General features: G+C 36.1%; 3 protein-coding genes across 5 annotated transcripts in view; 2 read left to right on the top strand and 1 right to left on the bottom strand.

The window, feature by feature from the left end:
• Positions 1-735: 735 nt before the first annotated feature.
• On the top strand, positions 736-5,325 carry LOC127789798 (uncharacterized). Of its 2 annotated transcripts, XM_052318796.1 has the most exons (7): positions 736-920; positions 1,015-1,114; positions 1,214-1,346; positions 1,571-1,674; positions 3,440-3,584; positions 3,776-3,916; positions 4,033-5,325. In XM_052318796.1, exons 2-7 carry the CDS (start codon positions 1,059-1,061, stop codon positions 4,882-4,884), a joined length of 1,431 nt encoding a protein of 476 aa, XP_052174756.1. In that variant the 5' UTR covers positions 736-920; positions 1,015-1,058; the 3' UTR covers positions 4,885-5,325. The 2 variants fall into 2 exon arrangements, with proteins under 2 accessions (XP_052174756.1, XP_052174757.1); XM_052318797.1 differs by lacking the exon at positions 736-920 and having other exon boundaries at positions 1,102-1,114; positions 1,525-1,674.
• A 655-nt stretch (positions 5,326-5,980) lies between these two features.
• Positions 5,981-13,788, top strand: LOC127789840 (protein ALTERED PHOSPHATE STARVATION RESPONSE 1-like). Its single transcript, XM_052318855.1, has 4 exons — positions 5,981-7,155; positions 7,676-7,851; positions 10,817-11,040; positions 12,777-13,788. The coding sequence occupies exons 1-4, from the start codon at positions 6,147-6,149 to the stop codon at positions 13,540-13,542; spliced, it is 2,175 nt and encodes a 724-aa protein (XP_052174815.1). The 5' UTR covers positions 5,981-6,146; the 3' UTR covers positions 13,543-13,788.
• Positions 13,789-14,118: 330 nt separating this feature from the next.
• LOC127789841 (ras-related protein Rab5A-like) overlaps positions 14,119-22,978 on the bottom strand; it is a 31,144-nt gene continuing 22,284 nt past the window's right edge. The window contains exons 4-7 of one of the 2 annotated variants that reach the window (XM_052318856.1): positions 16,456-16,504; positions 15,868-15,941; positions 14,755-14,848; positions 14,119-14,448 (exon numbers count right to left, since the gene is read on the bottom strand). In XM_052318856.1, the coding sequence (XP_052174816.1) occupies positions 14,351-14,448; positions 14,755-14,848; positions 15,868-15,941; positions 16,456-16,504 (315 nt within the window). In that variant the 3' untranslated portion in view covers positions 14,119-14,350. The remainder of the gene's footprint in view (positions 14,449-14,754; positions 14,849-15,867; positions 15,942-16,455; positions 16,505-22,978) is intronic. The other variant, XM_052318857.1, reaches the window with a different exon arrangement.

The following is a 22,978-nucleotide window of genomic DNA, read 5'->3' as shown; positions in this document are numbered from 1 at the left end:
ACATCCCCACCACCCTCCCCATATTTTTAGATATAATAATTTTATTTTTGTCTGACACAATCTTACTTCTCTATTTCCTTTGTACCATGTTGAATTAGTCTTTTTATTTTTAAAATAATTAAATAAGTGTCACGTTAATTCTTATTATAATGGACGTCATTTAAGTATTATTTAACTTTTTTATATTTTATTAATGAAATTAAATTTATTCTAAATCAAACCCTAATTCCTAATTTTTTTTATCTATATTAGATTTTTATAAAATAATAAAAATACATACATCTAATAATATTAGAATGCAATGAAAAAGTATGTGAATGTTGTTGAAAAGGTTAATAAATTTTCAAATGGATTTGTTCAACGCCAACCGTAAAGCCCGGGCAGCTGTAAATTAAACCCGGGAACAGCCGGATCCAACCGTCCGCGTTTTCCCTTCCCGCTCTCTAATTGGTCGGGCGGACCCGCCTTTTGCGTGCTCCATAAGGTCCCGGGTCTTAACTCCTGCATTCCCCAAACGGCCCTCGCTTTTCGCGCCAAACTCACCCCTTACTCGACCCAAACCCAGGGCCAATACGGTAATTTCGTTAGTCACTGGAAGGAAGTTTTATGGTCTCTCTCGATCCGCATAATATTACTTAGTTCATCGGTCTCTCTAAATCCAAAGCTGCTGTGATCAGTTTCCTCTTCTGCTTCTTTCGGCGCAAGTTTCTTCTGTTGTTTACTCTCTCTCTCTCTCTCTCTCTCTCTCTCTCTCTCTATATATATATAGAGAGAGAGAGAGAGAGATAGATATATATCTATGACATATATATAGACGGAGACAAAAATTGCTTTCTATTTGTTTCTTTCTTGCTTCTGGTTTGAGGCTCCTTCGAAACTTTCTTTCAAAATCTGGCCGGGTTTCTTGCTGCTTCTCCCTGGTACAGCTCCTTTTCTTTCCCTCTCGGGATCGTTTAGTGCCGATTCTTGGCTTGACTTTACTGACATTTTGAAGAACATTTTTCCCTCTTTAAGTTCGTGGTTTCGTCGATCTTGATCGTCGAACCACGTCGCGGAGAATGAAAAAGATCAAAATGATTAGCGGCTTGTTCAAGCCCAAATTCTACTCGAAATGGTATGGTTTCGAGATGGAAAATCTTCTCTGTTGTTGGATTAATGAATCCCCGTCATTGTCGTCTGATTTTAGCTTCCTTTTTCCTGCTTCTTGATGCAGCAAGTCGGCGACCGGGCTCACGAAGACTAGAGTGGAGATGATAAAGAGGAGGAGAAATGCAATGGAGAAGTACTTGAAGAATGATATTAGGGATCTTCTCAGAGGTGGTTTCGACGTCGTTGCATATGGCAGGGTAACGATTTCTGCTTTCACTTTCTTTTCGAGTGACTTCAAATTGCGTTTTCATTGTGAGTTTGAAGCCTGCCGTTGATCTGATTGCTTCTGCCAATTAATGGTATAAGCTCGAATAAGTAAATCATGCTTAATCTGCAATTTGAAATGCTGTAACTATTATTTGTGTTCCGTTTCAGTTTTTGCAATCTCTTAACTTCAAATTACTTGGCAATACTGGAGCAGGCTGAAGGGTTTCTGCTTGATCAGAATTTGTCAGCCTGTTATGATTTCGTCGACCTGTTCTGCGATTGTATCTTAAATCATCTTTCTGTGATGAGCAAACAGAGGTAATGAAGAACTTAAATGCCTTTTAATTAAAATTGGTGCTAGTAGTTGTTCTTTCTTATGAACTCAGTTTTTCCCCCCTTCCTTTATTGTCCCTATTTTGTCTTGTCTGTTGCATTTATCAACCCAGAAAGCCGCTTGTTGGAATAGTTAACTTACAAAATATATTTATGACATTGTTGAATATCCTGATTGGAAATCTGAGAAAGGGCCTATACAGCTTTCTTTGTGAATTTTCTGCACATTAATTATACATCGACCTCTAGTTGAGCAGTAAATTGAATGCTAAATTCATTGAGGGTTTGCTTATTTCAAGTTGGAATGATGTTTGCCTAAGTATCCTCCTTAATTGCACTTTTGTTTTAACTAAGTTAGAATTGGTGACAAGATATTTATGATATTAATTAACTTTTAAAAACTATATTGATAATAAAAATTTATCCAAAAAAATAATATGGAAAAATTTTAAAGTTGGATGCCCTTCTGATGCAACTTTATATTGAGGAATTAATGAGATAAAGTTTTAACCTTATTTTTATATGAAAATTTTTTATGAGATGATAATAAATTAAGATAATATGATTAAAAACTTTTTTCGAATATTAGGACATATTCAGCGGTAGAATTTTTTTTATTATTTTTTAAGTCTAATTTTATAATTAAACATGCCCTAGCATTTTATATTTCAAAAAGTACTAGCATCCATTTTTAAAAAAATTAGAAAATATCTTTTGGATATTTTTCCAATATAAAGTTGAAAAATTTAAAAATTAGGTTGTATTTTCTTTGTTGTTTTCAGCTCATTTTTAGTTTTCAATTTTCTAAAACAATAAAAATGCTTTTATTTTGTTGTTTTTGAAAATAAAAAAAATTATAAAAGAAATCCAAAATAACAAAAAATTATTTTGATTATTTTCAGTAAAAACAATTTCTTAATCCAAAATATGAACAACACAATCAATTTTTCATGTTTTGGATCTTAAAAAGAAAAGGGAAAAAAAGAAAAGAAGGAAAAAAATTACTTTTAAATTTTAAAAATAAAATTATATTTTTATTTAAAATTTTAAAAATATAATATATCTATATTATAATTAAAATATAGTATATTATTAAGTATATTACACATATTATATATAATAATATTTAATATAAATTATCACTCATATGTTAATCATTTATTAATCAAATTTATTATTTTATTTTAATAATAAAATTTTATTAAAAAGAGTTAATTTTATCATTTACTAATTAAATTCATTGAATAAAATATCATAAAATAATTTTTCTCAAAATTTTAAATTAAACACATTTTTAAATTTTTTATTTTAAGGAATAATTTTTTAAAATATTAAAAAGAATATGTTTTCAATTTTCTAAAAATAGACTATCAAAATAGAAAATTGAAAATGAATTTAAAACTCAAAACTAAAAATTAAAAACACAAAGAAAACTCAGTCTAAGTTTTTTTTTTTTTTCTAATTAAAGATTCAATCATTTATGGGAGAATTAGAGTTAGAAAAGCAAAAAATGTTTTCTACAACTAAACAGGCCGGTTAAGTTGAAGAAGCTAACTTCCACTCAATGAGATGAAACACAGACTTCGTTCCAAACAATACTTCAATTCTACAATTTTAACCATTATTATTATTATTATTATTATATGACATTAATATATGACATTATTATTATTATTATTATATGACATTATTCTTAATATATATTCCCATCCCATGTTTTTATTTTGTTTATCATTTGCTCACCTTGTAGAGAGTGCCCGGAGGAATGCAAGGAAGCTGTACCGTCTTTGGTGTTTGCAGCTGCAAGATTTGCTGATTTGCCAGAATTACGCGACCTTAGAAGTTTATTCGCTGAAAGATACGGGCATTCCCTCGAAGCCCATGTCAATCAAGAGGTTAGTATCTGTAATCTTGCTACGGTTTCTTACAACAATTTACTTCTTCATATTTCATGTCAATCAAGAGGAGGTAGCATCTCTAATTTTACTCCTAGCAGAAAAATGCTTCATTTCTTGCAACAATTTTCTCCTTCAGTTTAACGGCTTGAATAAAAAACTAACAGTCCCGACTGGTCATTCTTAATTAGTTTGTTGAGAAGTTGAAGGCATTGCCTCCGACAAAGGACGTGAAGCTTCAATTACTGCAAGATGTTGCTGTAGAGTCTGATCTACAATGGGATTCCAAGACTTTGGAACAGAAGCTGTATAATGCACCTCCATCTGGACAAGTAAACCTTCCATCTATATGCTTATTACTTATGTCCATCAGTGCGTTGATGTTAAGGGAAGAAATTAACGTGTGTGTGTGTGTGTGTGTATATATTCTACGGATGAATCTGTCCAGAATGCCGATAACTCTGATGGTGACAATAAACAGCGCATCTCATGGGATGCTGGTCCAAGAAGGGACAAACAAGATTTTCCATATCTTCAAAAGGAAGAAGTCAGCAATATTGTAAATGATGCTCTTCCTGGAGAAGATAGTCAGTTCCATTTGCCTCGTGGAAAACGGGAAAAAGCTCCAAGCAGAGATGTTGGGTGGGGAAATACTGACCAAATTGACCCACAAAATAATTTGAAATCAGAAGGAAATGTTTCTGAGGAAAAATTAGCTGGTGAAAATAGAACCTCCAAGTATAGATTTATTCCCCCTCCTTACACCAAACCAAAAGCTGGAGAAACAAAGACCCTTTTAGAGGATGATTATCAGTCTGAGTCTGAGGATGATTTAGATGGTGAAGCTAATGTAAAAGCAAGCTCATCAGTTCCAACGAGGCAGTCGAAGCTTCCTCCAGGCCAAAAAAGTACCATTGGCAGTGATCAAAGTGATGGAGAGGGGAAGCTGAATTCAAGTGGCACTAAAGCCATGAATGGAGGTGGCGATGATCAACAGGATGAGGGGAAAAGAGAGATGGACGGTCTGCGGACAGCCTTAAAAGAGTGGTCTTTTAAGGCTGGGAAATCAGAATCAGATCTCAAGCAGCCCGCTGTCGATGGAGAAAACAGTAGAGAACACAGAAGAAGAAGCAGAAGCAGAGCATCATCTCTTCAACTGGAACCAGTTACACCAGTTGAGACAACGAGGGGCCATGTCCGATCACAGTCCTACCAACCCGGAACCGGCCATGTTCATCCTAAACTGCCAGACTACGATGATTTCATTGCGAAGCTCTCAGCTCTTCGAGGGAAGAAGTAAAAGACAGTAGTAGGAGGTCCACACTAGAACGTTAAAAACTTGTATCTATTAAATTCCTTCATATATTCTTTACACAATTATGTAAACAAGTTATATGTTTTACAAAGGCATGTATGTACATAAGGATTAGATTAGGATCAAAAAAGGGATTGTAAAATTTGCAACTCTGCATCACTACCACTACTCTGTTATACATGTCGTACATGTAATTGTAGATATAATCTAGATTTCTTTGTTCCAACTCTAATATGGATTTAGAGGTCAAGCGTTGATCCTTTTGTATTGGGATGTTGTAAGTTTGACTTCTAGAAATATCCCTCCTTCAGTCTTTACTAAAATAAAAAATAAGAAAAAAAAATCTTGGGGGATGTTGTTCTAACCTCCAATCTAGATATATATAGGATCATGCTAAAAGTACTCCATGAATTACATAATATATCATAAATAATAAAAATACCCTTTCTATCTCACTTTCTTGTTTTACTGACTCGTGCGACTTCACTCTTTTGAGTGAAGAATATTTTATTCATGCGTTTTACTGCTTGATATCATCTCACCATTTCATTTCATCACTTTAGATAAAAAAATATTTTAAATATTTTAATTATATTATATAATTCATAGAGTAACAATAATATTTTTCCATATGCATGTACTGCAGCGCCAGAAGGTGAAGTTGGGTGGTTTTAAGCATAGAATCTTAGAAGTAGGGGTGGGGGGGGGGGGGGGGGGGGGGGCGCGCAAAAGCTGCCACTTTAATTAATCTGGAAATGATAGAAGAAGAAGATTGTAGATGCTAGATGCTGGTGTGACTCTGCACATGTAGACAAAGTGGATAGAGTCCTGAGGTAAGCAAATGTGGATATGTTTGGAAATAAGAAATTGGTAAGTAAATGAAATGGGTGATATAATAATAATAATAATAATAATTTTACAATTATTATAACAAACAGTGTTATAGATTCTCAATGTAATAAATAAATAAATAAATAAAAATTAAAGAGATGATTAGTAGGTGGGTATAAAACAGACACATTTAACATTTTATTTATTTATTTATTTTGAAAGGAAAGAAGAATAATTCTGTAGACGACAAGCAAAGGTGTAAAGGAGGAGGAGGGAGGAGGAATCATCGCACTCTCTCAGCTCCAAAGAACCGATATGAGTTGCCTTCTTCACTTGCAATTCTCTGCCTTTACATCCGCCCAACAAAAGTGAAGGAAGCCAATTCTCTCTCTCTCTCTCTCTCTCTCTCTGTGAGAATGGGTTGCACGCAATCGAAGATAGAGGACGAGGAGACGGTGAGTCGATGCAAGAAGCGCAAGCAGCACTTAAAGGCGGCGGCGGCCGCCAGGAATGCCTTCTCTGCCGCCCACTCCGCCTACGCCATCTCCCTCAAGAACACCGGCGCCGCCCTCAGCGACTACGCCCACGGCGAAGTCGCCGCCGATCACCACCCCCTGGACCCCACTCCAAGCGACACGGTAGGCGTAGTCCAGGCTCACTACGAAACGTTGCCTCCCCCTCCCCCTCCCCCTCCCCCTCCCCCTCTCAATGACCCCCTGTACCGCGCCTCCAGCATGCCCGAATTGTCCATCCACAAGCCCCACGCCGACCTCCCCGACGCCATAATTGAGGAAGAAGAGGACAACCAACAAGAACAACACAGGCAAGAACGGGAACAAGACCTCGAAAACGAATCCGACAGCTTGAAACACCGAAGAAGTTCTCGCCCTAGCCGTGGCGGTGGCGATGTGAGTAGAAACGTTAAGGACAAGGGCGTAGCGGCACCACCGGAGACGAATTCGGAGCCGCCGCCGCCTGTCTTTGACTATTTCTTCCCGTCCATGGAGAACGTGCCGGGGCCGAGCTTGGCGGAGGAGGTTGATGACTATATTAAGGTTGAGAGAGAGGAGATTCAAACGAAGATGTACGAGGAACGCTCCAAAAAAGCTGCACAAGATGTTGATGGAGGCGGTGATTCTGAATTGCGCCGGAGCGTGGAGGAGGAGGCGGCTGAGATGATGGATAATTCGGCTGAGGTTCCTTCTCAGCCGCCGCCTGCATCAAAGGCTCTGAACAGGGTGAGGCTGGTGGCTCCGGCGGCCAGTAATAAGAGAGGGGGCAAGGATGCCTCCGGCCCTAATTTGTTGCAGATATTCGCTGAGCTTGATGATTGTTTTCTGAACGCATCAGAGAGTGCTCGTGAGGTTTTGAAAATGCTCGAAGCGAACCGGTTGCATTATCATTCCAATTTTGCGGACAACAGAGGTATTGGACTCATTTGCTTACTAGTTCCTTTCTTAGCTTTTGCGCTGCAGAACTGGGATTTGTAGAAGGATTGAAAGGAACTACTGTTCAGACTTCGGAAAAAAAATAAAAATAAAGAATGGAAGGGGGAAGCAAAACTTATCATGTATGGTAGAAGTTTTCTGAAATTCATCAGTACAAATGTAATAAATTGCATTTAAAGAAGTGAAATTTGGCATGATGCTGTGGATGCTTAATGATTCATGAGTCTATTTAGAACCACAAAGATGTAGAGTTGAGAATGATTTGGCTTATTTACTTGTAGCAAAGAAATTTACTCTATTGCTTTATTGTTAAGAAAAGGGCCTTGTAACCAACCAAATTTGGATGAATTCTGATGGCATTTGTTAAAGCAAGGCATTTAGCATATATTGGTCACATTTTGATTATTGTTCTGAAACTACTATTTCATAATTGCACTTTTATGATGGTGAATGATTAATCTTGCTGGCAGTTGAATAAATGCGCATTTACCTTGTAGGGCACATTGATCATTCTGCAAGGGTTATGCAAGTCATTACTTGGAATAGGTCTTTCAGAAGTTTGTCTAATGCCGATAATGCGAGTGCTGACTTTGACTCAGAAGAGCATGAAACACATGCAACAGTATTGGATAAGATGCTGGCATGGGAGAAAAAGCTATATGATGAAGTGAAGGTACATTATAGCATTTCGTTTGGTTTTCAATGACTGGCCAAATTTTAGATTTTCTTTTTCTATTCATTAAACACTTGGAATCTTAGATAGATTTAAGCACATTTGTTTTTACTCTTTCTTTTGTTTTTCACTTTTATTCTGTTTAAATATTTATCCTGTTTGATCTGTCTTCCTTAAAATGGCCACTGTGTGGCTGTCTTTCTGAAATGCTGGTCCTAGTTGTATTTCTTCAATTATAGATGATAATTTCTGGCTCCTCATTGATTTGAAACATGCTCATTTGTATCTCCACCTTATTGCTAAGATTGGGGAACACTTGTATAAATTGTTAACAAGTTTTTCTGGCACAAAGAGCATTTAAGATAATTTTTGGCACCATTGCAGTTGGCATGAGTTTTTCTTTAATAGGCGCATTATAGAATTAGTAATCCTCTAAATATTTCTAATGTTGAAAATGTGCCTCCTATTGATAACCAATCCTAAGCTCAGATAAAAAGGAGGGTTGTGTGAGGTAGCCAACATCAAGCGCAAAAAAATCATCAATTCTTACATCATATATTCTAGACAAAAGAGTATGTGATCATTGAGGAGGGTTGGATATCTTTTTGTTGTCCTAGTATGTCGGAATAGTGATTCAGGTTTTAATGACAACTTGGATGCATAGATTTGGCTGAAGAACCTTAGAAGAAAGATTAGTAGCATATTTTCTGTGAAAAGTTAGCATCAAAATTACTGCACTTCCATTATAGGAGTAGATATTTTCTAGAAACTAATTTATGGAAAGAGGGACAGATCTTTCACAAATTGTTCAGTCTTACACATAGTGATGAATTTGGATTTGCAAAATTAGAACACCTTTTATTTTTGGCAAGTTTAACTGTTTTAAGTCATCTACTAAGGATAGCATTTCTGTTTCTTAACATTTTTCCTTGCCAAATGATGAGAGGCGTACTTTGATAACTGATAAGTTCTCTGCTTGCAAATTTCGTTCTTTGTCTCTGTACCATAACGTTGTTCCTTGAAAAGGCATTCTCTTATTTGAACCCTACTATTGCCATCTGTCAATCTTATAGTATAAGGCCTGACATGTGCTTCTGTGCATGCAAGTACTCTCCCATAAGAAGGCACAACTAACTCATTGAAGGAGCACCAGTTGCTTATATTTTTGGAGGCTATCTTTTATTTTCACTATCAGTCTTATGGATCTTAGTATGTCTAGGCTTCATGTATATTTGTCCATGTTACTATAATGTCTTGGTTTACTCTGATCCTTGCTCTTTGCAGTTTCTTTTACCTTTCCTAGGAACACATTTTTGAAGTTGTAATTTAATGCTTGTTCTCTTTTCATTCATTGTACTTTCTTACTTTCTTAATGAAGCCTTTCTAGCTCTTGTGGTCATCTCCAGGCCGTGTCAGCCAACCTTTTTTCTTTGTGTGTGTGTCTTCACTAGCTAGCATGGATTTTTTTAATGATTTTTCATTTTTTTCGCTTATTAGAAATGATGTTATCCATAATAAGTTTAAAATGATATCTATTGAAAATAAGACGAGTGAGACATTTTTAAGATGGTTTGCAGAGACAAGGAAGCACCTATGAGAATAGTGCATGGAATAGAAGTGGCCTGAAAAAATAACAAAAAAGAAGCAGAGGAAAACAAAAGAAAACTTAGAAGAAAACTCTTAAAATGACTTGGCATAGAATGACCTTATAAAATAGGTGGTCATGGATAGAGATGATTGGCAAGTCGGAATCCTTGTAGCCAACCCCAGCTAGTGGACCTAGTGGTGGTTGTGTTATGCTACTAATATATTAAATATCCATTAACCAAAAAAAAGTTGAACCACTACAATTATTGGTCATGTCATAGAGATAATAGCCAACATCACAGTGTTGTTGTTATACTACTAATATTCATTGAAAAAAACATATATTGCTGAAATTATTGGTCTTGCCTGAGATGATTGGCAAGCTAGAAAGCCTAGAATGTAAAATCCATGCAACCAACTCAGATTAAGGCTTGATGTGTTGTTATTGACTGAAATTATTGGTCCTGTGATTATGATCCATTACATGAAAATCTCCCCTGCAGCTTTGCTTAGTTTTAAATTTCAGGGCTAAATGTTATTGTAATAATCTTTTTTGGAAAAACCTGAAAGACTGAAACCTCATTTATGTCTTAATTATATTCCATTTTAATTTGATTGGTGTACTGGATACGTATCTGAAGAATGTTTTATTATTGTAATCATCTCCTTTTTTGGAAAAACAGAATTGTGTTGCAACCTGAAACCTAATTTATATATTAATTATTTCCCATTTTAATGTGATGGGAATGAGCTGGAAACGTATCTGAAGAATGTTTGTGTGCTTCCTGCATTGCTCTGTTAATTACCTTGATCAAATAAGCATCCTCATTAATTCATGTGCGTAACTGCACGAGGCAGTTATGTCATATTTCTATGACTGCATGAGATAGTTATGTCATATTTCCTACTCTATTGAGCAAGGAAAAAGGGAACCTTGCATATTTCATTTTGGAAAGGTTCAGATTATTAGATACTTGACCGTGCTTTTGGTCCTGCATTCTCAGTTAATAAACTGAAGAAAAAGGGAAGTGTCTTAAATAAGTAGCAAATAAAGTCAAGTCCCATGTTGCAATCATTTGTATAATTAACAGAAGATCTATGTGAGAAGCTTCATAATGTAATTGACTACAAAACAATGACAATAATGCACCAAGTCTTATTTCCACTGTGGAGTTGGTTACATAGATTCTACCTTACCAAGTTTCTGGTGTAACGAACTGTATGTAGAAACTGTATCTGTTCCCCCCACCCATTGTATTGTATTAGCCAGTTCTTTTCTGAATAAGCTGTTTTTTGTATATATGTGATATTCACCCATAGAAATGAATTGTTTGAGTAAATCCAAACTGTTCTTATGTGCCTATTGATGCCCAAACAGATTGGGGAACGGATGAAACTTGAATATCAGAGAAAGGTTGCTTCACTGAATAAGCTAAAGATGCGCAGTGGTAGCACTGATGCAATAGAGAAAACAAAAGCAGCAGTAAGTCATCTGCATACAAGCTACATTGTTGACATGCAATCCATGGATTCAACTGTGTCAGAAATAAATTGTTTGCGGGATCAGCAATTATACCCAAAGCTTGTTGCACTTGTTGATGGGTAAGTCCAATTCAAAGGCAAAAGGAAACAAATTGGAACCATGCTTATTTTAATATGATTTTATTGATTCATCTCTGTCTCTGTCTCTCTCTCTCTCCTGTATTCAATTGTGCATTTACAAATATCACTTCCTTTGTAGTTTTATCTCCTTCTCCCACCTTTGCAAAGCAAGGAGCCTTCTACACCAAGGACGCTCCCTTCTTTTACTTAGATTTCCATAGTACTTCCTTTTGTTTACCATCGTTTGATGTATAAAGGTTTCAAGAAAGGTAAAATCTTTTATAGTAATAGTTATTTTAAGTATTAAGGAATTGAAATCCATATTGGATTAAGGTTTCCTACAAACGTGCTCACAACCAAATGCAAGAATCTGGGGTTTTCAATTTTTGAGCTGTAAGAGTTTCTCATTACTCCCTGTACCTATTTTGTTGAGCAAAAATTGCTTTTAAAAGGTTCTTGGCTATAAATAAGAGCATCGTGGCTCCAAGGATAATTTTGTGTCCTGTGAGTACTTTATCCATTCCACCATTTAATTCTCAATAAAGTGGGAATTCAACTCCAATATTTTGCTCCCTTGCAATGATTGGAACATACTTCCCTTGATTATATCCTGTTTCAGCTCTGTTTTGTCATTTCCTAATATCACTTCAGCACTCTGCTAGGTTGTTATATCCTGATTAACGTGTTTTTGCAAAATGTGTCTAGCATTTGATGTATTGCAACATCCAAGAGCTTTATTTTGTTTTGCATTGCTTCAAAACTTAATAGATTATGTTGAACTTGTTATGTGCATGGTTGGTAGACCTCGTTGATACCATTGGAATGGAATAACCACAGTGCTTGTCCAATGATTTCCATCAGTTCTTCTGATTTCATATAGCCCTATGGAACTCATGCCATACGAAAAGTTTGATTGAACCTCTCTCTGACCGGAAGCTAGCGCTGCTTAAGAATTTCAACCAACAATATGAACTTCGTGAAGGTTGAATGTTTTAAGCCTCATATGTTCACTGCTTAATGCTCAGGCAGCCTTCTGATGATTTAGACTCTTATGGCCTACATTGCTAGTTGCTCATCTTATATTCACTTTATGCATGAACAACATAGTTGAGATGCTTTATGGACCTGAAGGATAACGGCGGGACTGTTCAATTGATGACTAAGGAAATGTTTGGTCCGAACCTAATTGCGGGGTAGAATGTACTTCCTTTGAAGGGCATCTGCAATATTGATAGATGATTAGAGTTCCACCATCTTTCTTATCGCTACATGTGCACTGCATATATTTGGTTTATGCACTATATTTCATTAATATTCTTTTTCCTCATATATTAGGCGTGCATGTAAGAGGAACAAAGGGTTACTGTTCCCACAGTTCCGATGCCACAAAGAGAGTCTGCAGAGTGCTGCACACTTTTCTTGTATATTTTCCAGAAACTGGAAAGTATAAAGTTCTTTGATCCACAATGTGAGAACGTCTGTGTGCATAAAAGTTGTAGTACAAATCAGCAAGTGAATATCCAATCATAGTACTCCCTACTTTCAAATTGCACGCACCCTAACTCTATGACAAATCTGTACTAATCTTTCGTATTAAGTACAATCTTACAACTCAGTCTGTCTTGAATAGTCTTTTATTTGTCCCAGGAGCTCCACCCCTTTTCTATCCTTGTCAATTGCTCGAGTCTGTTACGTTTGTGCACGGCACTGTCCTAATGTTTTGACTATTTTGGCAGGATGGCTACAATGTGGGAGGCCATGCACAAATACCATGAGGATCAGTCAAAGATTGTGGGATCATTACGGCGGTTGGACATCTCTCAATCACCCAGAGAAACAAGCGAGCATCATCACAAACGAACAGTCCAGCTTTGGCTTGTCGCTCAGGACTGGAATTCACAATTTGAGAAACTCATGACCCATCAGAGGGAATATGTAGAAGCTCTCAATGATTGGCTCAAACTAAATCTTATTCCCATGGATACCAGTTTAAGGGAGAACACTTCATCCCCACAAAGGCCTCCAAGCCCGCCAATCCAGGGACTCCTCCGCGCCTGGCATGATCATCTCAAGAAGCTTCCTGATGAGCCCGCGAGAACTGAAATCAGCACCTTTGCGGCTGTCATGAATACTATAGTTCAGCATCAAGCAGAGGAGCTGAAGTTGAGGGACAAATGCGAGGAAACCCGGAAGGAGCTTGCACGTAAGACCAGGCACTTTGAAGATTGGCATCACAAGTACATACAGCGAAGAACACCACCTGACGAGATGGATCCCGAAAGGGCACCGGACAAGGATCTGATCGAGGAAAGGCGATCAGCAGTTGGGACGGTGAAGAAGAAGCTGGAAGACGAGGAAGAAGATTATCAGAAGCTGTGCATTCTGGTCAGAGAGAAATCCTTGGCTAGTCTGAAACTTCGTTTGCCAGAGCTTTTCCATGCAGTGTCTGTTTTTGCTCAAGCATCTGCAAATATGTACAGTCATTTGCGGTCCTCACGGTAGAAAGAGAGAGCTTGTGATTAATGTGACAAATTTTGGTCTGCTTGATGCTTTCTTGCTTGCTTGCTTTGTATACTTTCTTGTTTTTGCAGTTTGATGGATTTGGAATGGTGATGCAGCCTGCATCAATCTATCGGTATTATGGTATGAGACCTTCATTCAATACGTAATGTTTTTGTTCCCCCAACCAAAGGAAGGTCGGGAATATGTTATTTGTATATATAATAACATTTTCACAATTTCGACTTATGCCTTTTTGATCACAAGGGAACAACCTTATTTATGCTACCTAATCCTCTCCCTTCTCTATCCCATTAAATTGAGTGACTAGTGATAATGGTAGTCTGCGAAAGTTGAGTTATTAGTGATCCCCAATCGTTCCTCCTTTGGAACTTCCAAATGAAAAGAAAAACCCAAAAAAATCATAATTCTGAAAGCATTAAAATCTCATAGCTCAAAATAAATTTGAACCCCTTAAATATTAATAGCATAAAGGGGACATGTTTAAAATTACCCCCATTAAAAAGGGCAAAAAAAAAAAGCAGCAAGAAATACACCTAAAAGCTGCTCTCGTCCGTGTAATTTACTGCAATCTGCAATCCCTTGGCTCATTTTTCATTCCAGCCAATATTCAAATGGTATGTGTGTATATATATATATATATATAGTCAACAGATATGTGGCGCAGCACAATTTGATGAACAAATACACACTTCTTTATATCTCACACGTAAATTGTTAGTTTCCTTTTTGTCTGGAAGGAAAAATCCACAGAGGCTCGAATACCTTTGAATGTGTTTCTAAAAGCATGTCATGTTGAGCAACAAAATGATATTCTTTGGCTCTGTGCTTCACCGTGCAGATTTGTTCCACTAGGCTTCGAAAGGCTGCCTTTTGCCAATCTTTTTGCTGCAAGAGGTGGAAAGGAACTCTTTAAGCCCAAAGCCAATTTCATCCCTAAATAAACTTTTAAGCACACCAAGCTATAACACAGTGATTTTCTATTTTTCCTCCTTTTATGTTGGGTGGGGATTGTTTGAGATTTGATAAGCCAGCTACATTACTTTGATCTTCTATGTTGTAACAGTTTTGATTGTTTCAATCAAATAGACAATGGTGTTTTTTCTTTCCCTTGATATCAAAAATAAAAACCAGCACAGTCCTGATCATCTATCATCAGTAATTGTATCTGTGGAGGAAACGGGATAAAGTTACCTATATCATAGAAAAGGTCATTAACGTTCACAGAAGTTTTCGCTGATGTTGCTTTGAAGAAGATCCCATTTTCTTCGGAAAATTGCTCAGCTTCCTGCACAAGTAGAAGACTATCTTTGGACAAGAGGTCAACCCAACAACGGTAAAGTTGAATTGAGAAGAACGTCCTACATAATTGCTGTGTCAAATGAACATCTCCATAATTCAGAATTAAATTTCTTTATTCTAGAAAATTTGTGGATGCATCTCGAACTGGCCATAGGAGTGAGAGCACCCAGTGTTTCTTGGTTTGAGAAAATTTGACATAACAAGCATGGCAGCCATAAGTTAAACATGCAACAATGCTTGTTTTTCCCCCCATAAATAGCATGCAACAGGTTTCCACACTAGTAAAGAACAAAAATATTCAACAAATACAATAAGGGAGACTAATGGTGTACATAATATAATATAAGAAACAAACTCATTAATCTTTTATCTTCCAATTTATGAAGCTATACATATGGCAGAATTTGGAGTACTGACTAAAATATATGATGAATCTTCTGAAATCATACTGCACAAGTTGTGTCCCCCTTTGAATGTTCAAGCTTTAGGATTTGTAGTCAGTGTGTCTAACATCTTTTATCTATTGATATGATGCTTCAATTATGCAAGCCATGGTGTGTTTTAACTTTGGTGGAAATGCCATTTGGAGTGTGTTTCTGGAAGCTGGAAATGAGGTGAACTGTTTTAGAAAGCATCCAACACTTTCTATAAACTGTATGATATAAATGGCATGATAAAGTATATGGGCAAATATAGAAAGTCCAACACGTGTTACTCTTTTCTCTATGCAGCCATACAGATGATAGAGTCCTGAGGAGCTTTTGGCTCTTGCTTAGGGTTATTTTCTTTTTTGGATGTTATATGCACATCCTCCTATACCCATGTCTTGTTGCATTATATGAAGCTTGCAACTTCAAGGTTCCACATATTGTAGCCGTAACTGTGATCCTCTTTTAGTTTCAAACAGCTCTATTATCATACTAATCTGACTAATTATATAACCTTCAAAAAGGGAGAATATAAATAAAAAGAAGAAAACTAAAGAATGCAACCTTGTGCATATACCTCATTCCCCACCTCTCTGATCGATTCCAAGTCCGATTTGTTTGCAACCAATGCCATTACCAGATTTGGATTTCCTAGAAAATGTTGTTATAGTAGTTAAATACAAAATGCAATCATCACAAGCACAAGCACATAGAAAGCATATAACAGGTTCTGCATATGTATACAAGTATTAAATATAATAGGCAAAACATACAAAGGTTTATTTACATCATCCTATGTAGAAAGCCAACACACAAGGTCTTGGACTCTTGGTGGGTAAATGAAGAATTTGGAAAGTACCAGCCCTTTTTTCATGTGCGGTGAAGAAAAGAGACTGCATGATTTTGGAGTGGAAACAAGTTGCATAGAAGAGTCCCGGATGATTAGCCACAAGTCATTCAAATATGCATAATAATATTTGGGATTTACAGGTTAGGTAGGATAATATTCTCCTTGGGGTTTGGGGGGGGGGGGAGCATAACAGCCAAAGTAGAAGGAGAATTAGTGAAGGCATAAATCATAATTATGAATACCAGTCTTGATAATGAAACCAGATAAATGAACTAAAATAAGCAAAAAAATCACTTGCTGAGGTCACCACGTCACCTTGTTTTTTCAGTTCTTGAACCCATTTTTTGGCTTGAACAAATGTATCCTGAAGACAAGAACCAGATTATCACTCAAAAGGGTACTATTTAAAGAGATGAACAAATGGATCTAACATGGGAAGATGGACAGCTAAGAAACACCCATTAAGACAATAGAGCACAGACATCTCAACGCACCAATGTTGAAACTTTTTATATTACAAATACACTTTAAAAATCTCAATCCATAAATATGTTATTCGAGTGTAAGAAATAATAGATATAAGTTCTCATTGTTTTGTTAAAAAATTGGGTAAATTGTCAAAAAGAACTGCACTTTTACCCCCTTTTCCAATTGTGGACAGAACTTTTAATTTCATCAATAATAGTACCCAACTTTAATTTTGTTTCAATTTTGGACCGTCTTCACTCTTTTGTTAATAGAAACTGTTAAATGTTGACATGGAATGTGAAGTTCAATTACGTGGGTGCCATGGCAGATTAAAAATGGTGACACGGCCTAAACAAATGAAAAATATATAAATATATTTGAAAAATATATAAATTAAATATATGCTATATGTAAATATGTAAATTAAAAAACAGGAAAAATTACACAAGGTACCCTTAAGGTATAGGATAATTGCAAGTAGTACCCATGAAGTTTCAGGAAATACAGCTAATACCCTTGAAGTTTAATGCTATACTACAATTTCCCTCCTACTGTTAGTTGAACCTAATTAAACATTAAAAAATGACAAAAATACCATTATATTTAGACTCTCTCCTCATTTCTCATTTTTCTTCCTTTCTTTTCTTAAGTTTCTCCTTTCTCCCTATACGAACCCAGACCGTTTGGGTTCATCCTATGAACCCAAATGCATTATGGATGAACCTAGACTCTAGGTTTTTCTGCAATGAACCTATGCATTTGGTTGTTTCCTTTTTTTATTTTTCTAAAATTAGAGGAGAGAGGAAACAAGAGAGAGAATGAAAGGTAAATGGTCTTTTTATCCCTTTGTTTAACAATAAGGGATGTTATTGCTATTTCCAAAACATGAGGGGTGGTTATTGCAATTTTCCCTATAAAAAATATAAACTAGCAGTGGCAGGCAATGGTGGCTGACTGCCATCCCATCTATGAAACCCCATCGATTATGGTGGTGTTGCAATTTCCACAAAAGAAGTGGGGGTTTTGGACCCTTTATCACCAATCTCCTTGTGTTCCCTTTCATTTGCTTCTATTATCATCTCTCATTGTTTCACTGAAATGTTTAGAAAACCCCATGGAAGAGAAAGTTCTAAGTTTCAAGATTTTGTGGGGAAAAAGAGATATTCTTTTAGCTGTCAAAGAATTGAAACACGAATGCATCACATCACATATCCTCCTCATTTCTCTTCTTTTGCTTCCATAGAAATATATGAACATTGCTCCATAGGCAATGGGGTGGCAAACGGCCACCACCAGTTCATATTTTAAAATTTACACATATATTATATGTATGTAGTTTATATTTTTCTGTTAAAAATATATATCTATATATATATTGTATTTATTTAAGTATCGGAATCATCAGAAGGACCTGCATATGGTGTTTATAGATCTAGAAAAGGCCTATGATAGGGTCCCTAGAGAAGTATTATGGAGGGTTTTAGAGAAGAAAGGAGTCCGAATAGCCTATATACAAGCCCTTAAGGACATGTATCATGGTGCAGAGACAAGAGTCAGAACATGCGGAGGGGATACTGAACCGTTTAAAATTACAATAGGATTGCATCAAGGTTCTGCACTAAGTCCATACTTATTTGCTTTAGTAATGGATGAACTCACTAAAGATATTCAGACAGATGTGTCATGGTGTATGCTATTTGCAGACGACATAGTGTTGGTGGATGAAACAAAAGAAGGAGTGAACACTAAGCTTGAGTTATGGAGAAACAATTTAGAATCTAAGGGATTTAAATTAAGCAGAAAGAAAACAGAATATATGAAATGTAAATTTAGTAAGAATGCAAGAGTGGAGGATGTTATAATAAAATTGGAAGATCAAATCTTACAAAGAAAAGACCATTTTCGATATTTGGGATGGGATCAGTGATTCAAAAAGATGGAGAAATTCACGAGGATGTCACACATAGAATTAAAGCAGGTTGGCTAAAATGGAGAAATGCATCGGGGGTGTTATGTGATGGTAAAATCCCATTAAAATTGAAAGGAAAATTCTATAGGACAGCCATAAGACTAGTTTTGTTGTACGGCTCAGAATGTTGGGCAGTCAAATACCAACATGAGCAAAAGACGAGTGTAGTGGAGATGAGGATGTTAAGATAGATGTGCGGCCATACAAGAAAAGATAAAATTAGAAATGAAGTTATTCGTAATAAGATAGGAGTAGTGCCAATAGAGGAGAAGATGAGAGAGACTAGACTAAGATGGTTTGGTCATGTGAGAAGGAGACGAAGAGACGCTCCTGTGAGGAGAGTTGATGAAATGGAACAATTAATCAAAAAAAGAGGTAGAGGTAGACCTAAGAAGACTTTGAGGGAGACATTAAAATTTGATATGAAGTATATGGATCTCAATGAAGATATGACAAAAGATAGAAATACATGGAAGTCTAGAATTCATGTAGCCGACCCCACATAGTGGGATAAAGGCTGGATATGTTGTTGTTGTTGTAGCCAGCCACCTAATCTAACTTTGCATAATGCATCAACATTTAACAATTTCTTTAACATAAGTACCTTTGTCTTTTAAATAAAATTAAAGTTGGATGCTACTATTGAAACAATTAGAAGTTCGGTTCAAATTGAAAAAATGGAAAAAGTTATTTATTTTTGCAATTCACTTTAATTAATTTTCAAGTTATTGATTTAATTGCCATTTCAATCATTTTTTCTTAAGTGTTAGAGACACATGTTTTATTATAGACATGGGTGTCTCCAAAACATTCAAGAAGTAACCAATTCTGAAGAGAGAGAGAGAGAGAGAGAGAGAATACATTTTGAGTATCCGAAAGTATACACAAAGTCTCAACATCTTGACACAAAATAGCAACTTCTTAGATAGCAAAAATGTCTTTCCAAAAGATTTCATGACATAGCATTCCATCCCTGATGGTTTACAGTCACAATCACAACCAAATTAAAGCATGGAAACATATTGATGTTAGGAATCAAGAGATAACTTTTCAATCATTTAAGTATTAGCATGTCAAATTATTCATAAGAGTCATAGAGCAATACAAACCACTAAGGAATAATGGGTGTGAGAGAGGGGTGGAAGCCAAAGCAACAAAACAAGAAAGAGACAGGTAGAGTATGGATGTTCCGATACTAATGAATGTCCCTTAATAGGTTAGAAGCACCAACCCCAAAATCCCCCCAAAATACACACATAGAGAGAGAGAGGATAGTAATTGTCGAAGATGAAGGATGAATCGAACCTGAACAAGTATGGACTATCTATTCTTAGAACCAAGTCACCAACTGCTAATAAGATTGAAACAAGAAACTCCACTCTCCAAGATAAGTTGGGCTTGACACTAAACTAATTCATTTAGATGATATGCCAAAATTAACTAACTCAAGCCACCAAACCACATAACCTCAAAATTCTCAATTATCCTACTTACTTTCAAGGATTGTGCATGCCCCACGCCTTTATTATCCCTAGTCAAGTTCAACTAATGTTCCCACGTGGACACTGGCCAAATATGCAAGTTATCCACCGGCTAGTTCGAGTAACATCTAAACTCATGCTTATCACCTAATAACTCGTTTACATTTCCTAATTTGTGGCTAAAACTTTCAATCCTCTAAGGCTATGTTAGTTTGGGGGATTAGACTTTGTAGGATTAGAACTACTAGAGATGGGATTAAGTGTAATTGTGAAGATCAGCATATGAGATGGGATTATAAATTTGTGTCTGTTAGAATTAGGAATAAGAAATGAAACCTGGGACGGACTAAGTGTTAAAATTACATCTTTGCACTCATAGACAATATAGGTATTATATATAATAAGTCTTATATTATATAAAATTTACATTCACAAAAAGTTGTTCTCAACGCACAAGGCTCCCTAGGAATTAGGGGAGGGGGATCATTTTCGTGCACAACCTTACCCTTACTTTGCAAAAAGGCTAATAAAATTATTATTTTATGGCATAAGTTATTTAGCATTTTTAAAATATTATAAAATAAAAAAATGTAAAATAATAATTATATAAAATTTTAATGTAATTATAACAAATATTTTTTGGTTTGGTTTCATTCAATTTTTCACTAAAATAAGCAATGGGATGGTGCTCTAATACCAAAGTCAATGTAGGATAGCCATAGAGGAAATGTTGAAGAAACAAAAGCGGGGAGAGAGAGAGAGAGAATCAATAACTTAATTCAAAAATCTAAAAGCAATGAATTTTAGAATACATACACCTATTTATATGCTAAATTCCAAACAATAACATAATTATGAAATTGATCATAACTGCAATCATCTAAATAAAAGATAAAACCTAGTTAAAAGATAACAATAAAACCTAAACCAAATATGAAAAATGGTACACATAATTGAGAGAACAAGAAGAGAGGAAAAGGAGAAATTGTAGGGAAAAATAACTGTTCAAATCTATTAAGCTAGAGTTACAAGTATTTATACCAAAACACTATAATTTCTACGTACATGCTACCTATGCTAAGTAAAAGGTACAACTAGTCTATACAATACACCTAATACAAGCTAATATGAATTCTCAACACTCCACTTCTAGCATGCACATACATATCATATGTGCCTAGCTTGGAACAAATATATTCAATCATTAGACCTCGAAGAGCCTAAGTAAATAGATCAGCCAACTGATCCACAGTTCCAACAAATGCTGTAGAAATCTCTCACCAAACTGCAGCTCTTTATGAAGCTGTTTCAGCGAAATCAGCTCACACTTAGCTAATTCCATGGCTCTTAATTTTCTATATTGGACAACATATTAGTATATTGTGGATTAATTTTTGATGGGTTAGCATGTAATATTTTAAGTATGGGTATATGCGTGTGGCATAATGGGAAGACAGCCCATAAGCCCAAGTCTCTTCAATCCTTGTTTGTTTTCAAGATGATGAAGAATGTGAAGAGTTACTCTGAGAAGATGAAGAGCTTGCTCACTGCCAATTTAAGGGAGGTTTGTGCTGCCACAATTGATGCATACCCAGATCCTTTTTTTTTTTTTTTTTTTGTTGGTAAATCCCAATTGGAGAAGTGAGAAGTAAGTTCATCGGCATTAGCATCTAGCCATGGATACCCTTCAAGGTATGGTTTCTAGTTTCATCTTGTTCAGTAGGATGACTTATGTTGTTATATATGGTTAATTTAGTGCTACTTTGGGATTTATGTTCAGCACTATAGTCAGCTTCAAAACTAGACCTAGCAACAACTTGCTGCTTTTGACTCTTCCAAGAAACTAGATTGCCTCAAATTAAAACACAATAGCCAAAAGTGGATCGTCTATCAAATGGACAACCTTCCCAATCAGCATCTGCATAACCAATCACCTGTGTATGACCTTTATCCTCAAATAACAAACCGTTGCCAGGTGAACTCTTAATATATTGCAAAATATGCACCAAAGCTTGCCAATGACCATCACAAGGAGAATCCAAAAATGGCTAACCACACTAACAACAAATGCAAAATCTGGTTGAGTCATTGTAAGATAATTCAACTTCCCAACTGCTTTCCTATAATGCCAACCATGAATAGGCTCCCCCTGTCTAGGAACAATCTTAGAATTGGGATCTATAGGTATAACAATGGGCCTAGAATCCAACATGCCAATCTCCTCTAGAATATCAAGGCATACTTCCTTTGAGAGAGATAAATGCCATGCCTAGATCTAGCAATCTCAATACCCAAGAAATACTACAACGAACCCAAATCTTTAGTCTAAAAATGAGAATGCAAATGAACCTTCAATTGAGAAATGCCTAGCTCATCATCACTAGTAATGACAATATCATCTACATAGACAACCAAGTAGATAACACCACCAGGAGCATGGCGATTGAAAACAGAATGGTCAGCTTCACTTCTAGTAAATCCAAAGGATTGAACTATAGAGCTAAAGTGACCAAACCAACACCTAAGTGATTGCTTCAGACCATACAATGATTTCTTGAGGTGACAAACTAGGTGAGACTCCCCTTGAATAACAAACCTAGGTGGTTGCTCCATTAAACCTCCTTAAGAAGATCACCATGGAGAAAAGCATTTTTGATGTCAAGCTAATGAAAAGGCCAATGTCTAATGGCAGCCATGGAAAGAAACAAATGGACTGAGGCAATCTTAACAATAGGGGAAAAGGTATCTCCATAATCAAGACCAAAGGTTTGTGTATAACCCTTAGCAACCAACCAAGCTTCCAATCTGTTAATAGGGCCATCAAGACCAACTTTAATAGTAAAAACCTAGCGGCAACCAACTAAGGATTTCCTGGGAAAAAGGGGAACCAAATCCCAAGTCTCATTAGCAAGCAAAGTAG

Source organism: Diospyros lotus, chromosome 14, assembly GCF_014633365.1.
Source record: "Diospyros lotus cultivar Yz01 chromosome 14, ASM1463336v1, whole genome shotgun sequence".
In the NCBI taxonomy this organism is placed as follows: Eukaryota; Viridiplantae; Streptophyta; class Magnoliopsida; order Ericales; family Ebenaceae; genus Diospyros; species Diospyros lotus.
This window is presented reverse-complemented; position numbering and strand designations above follow the sequence as displayed.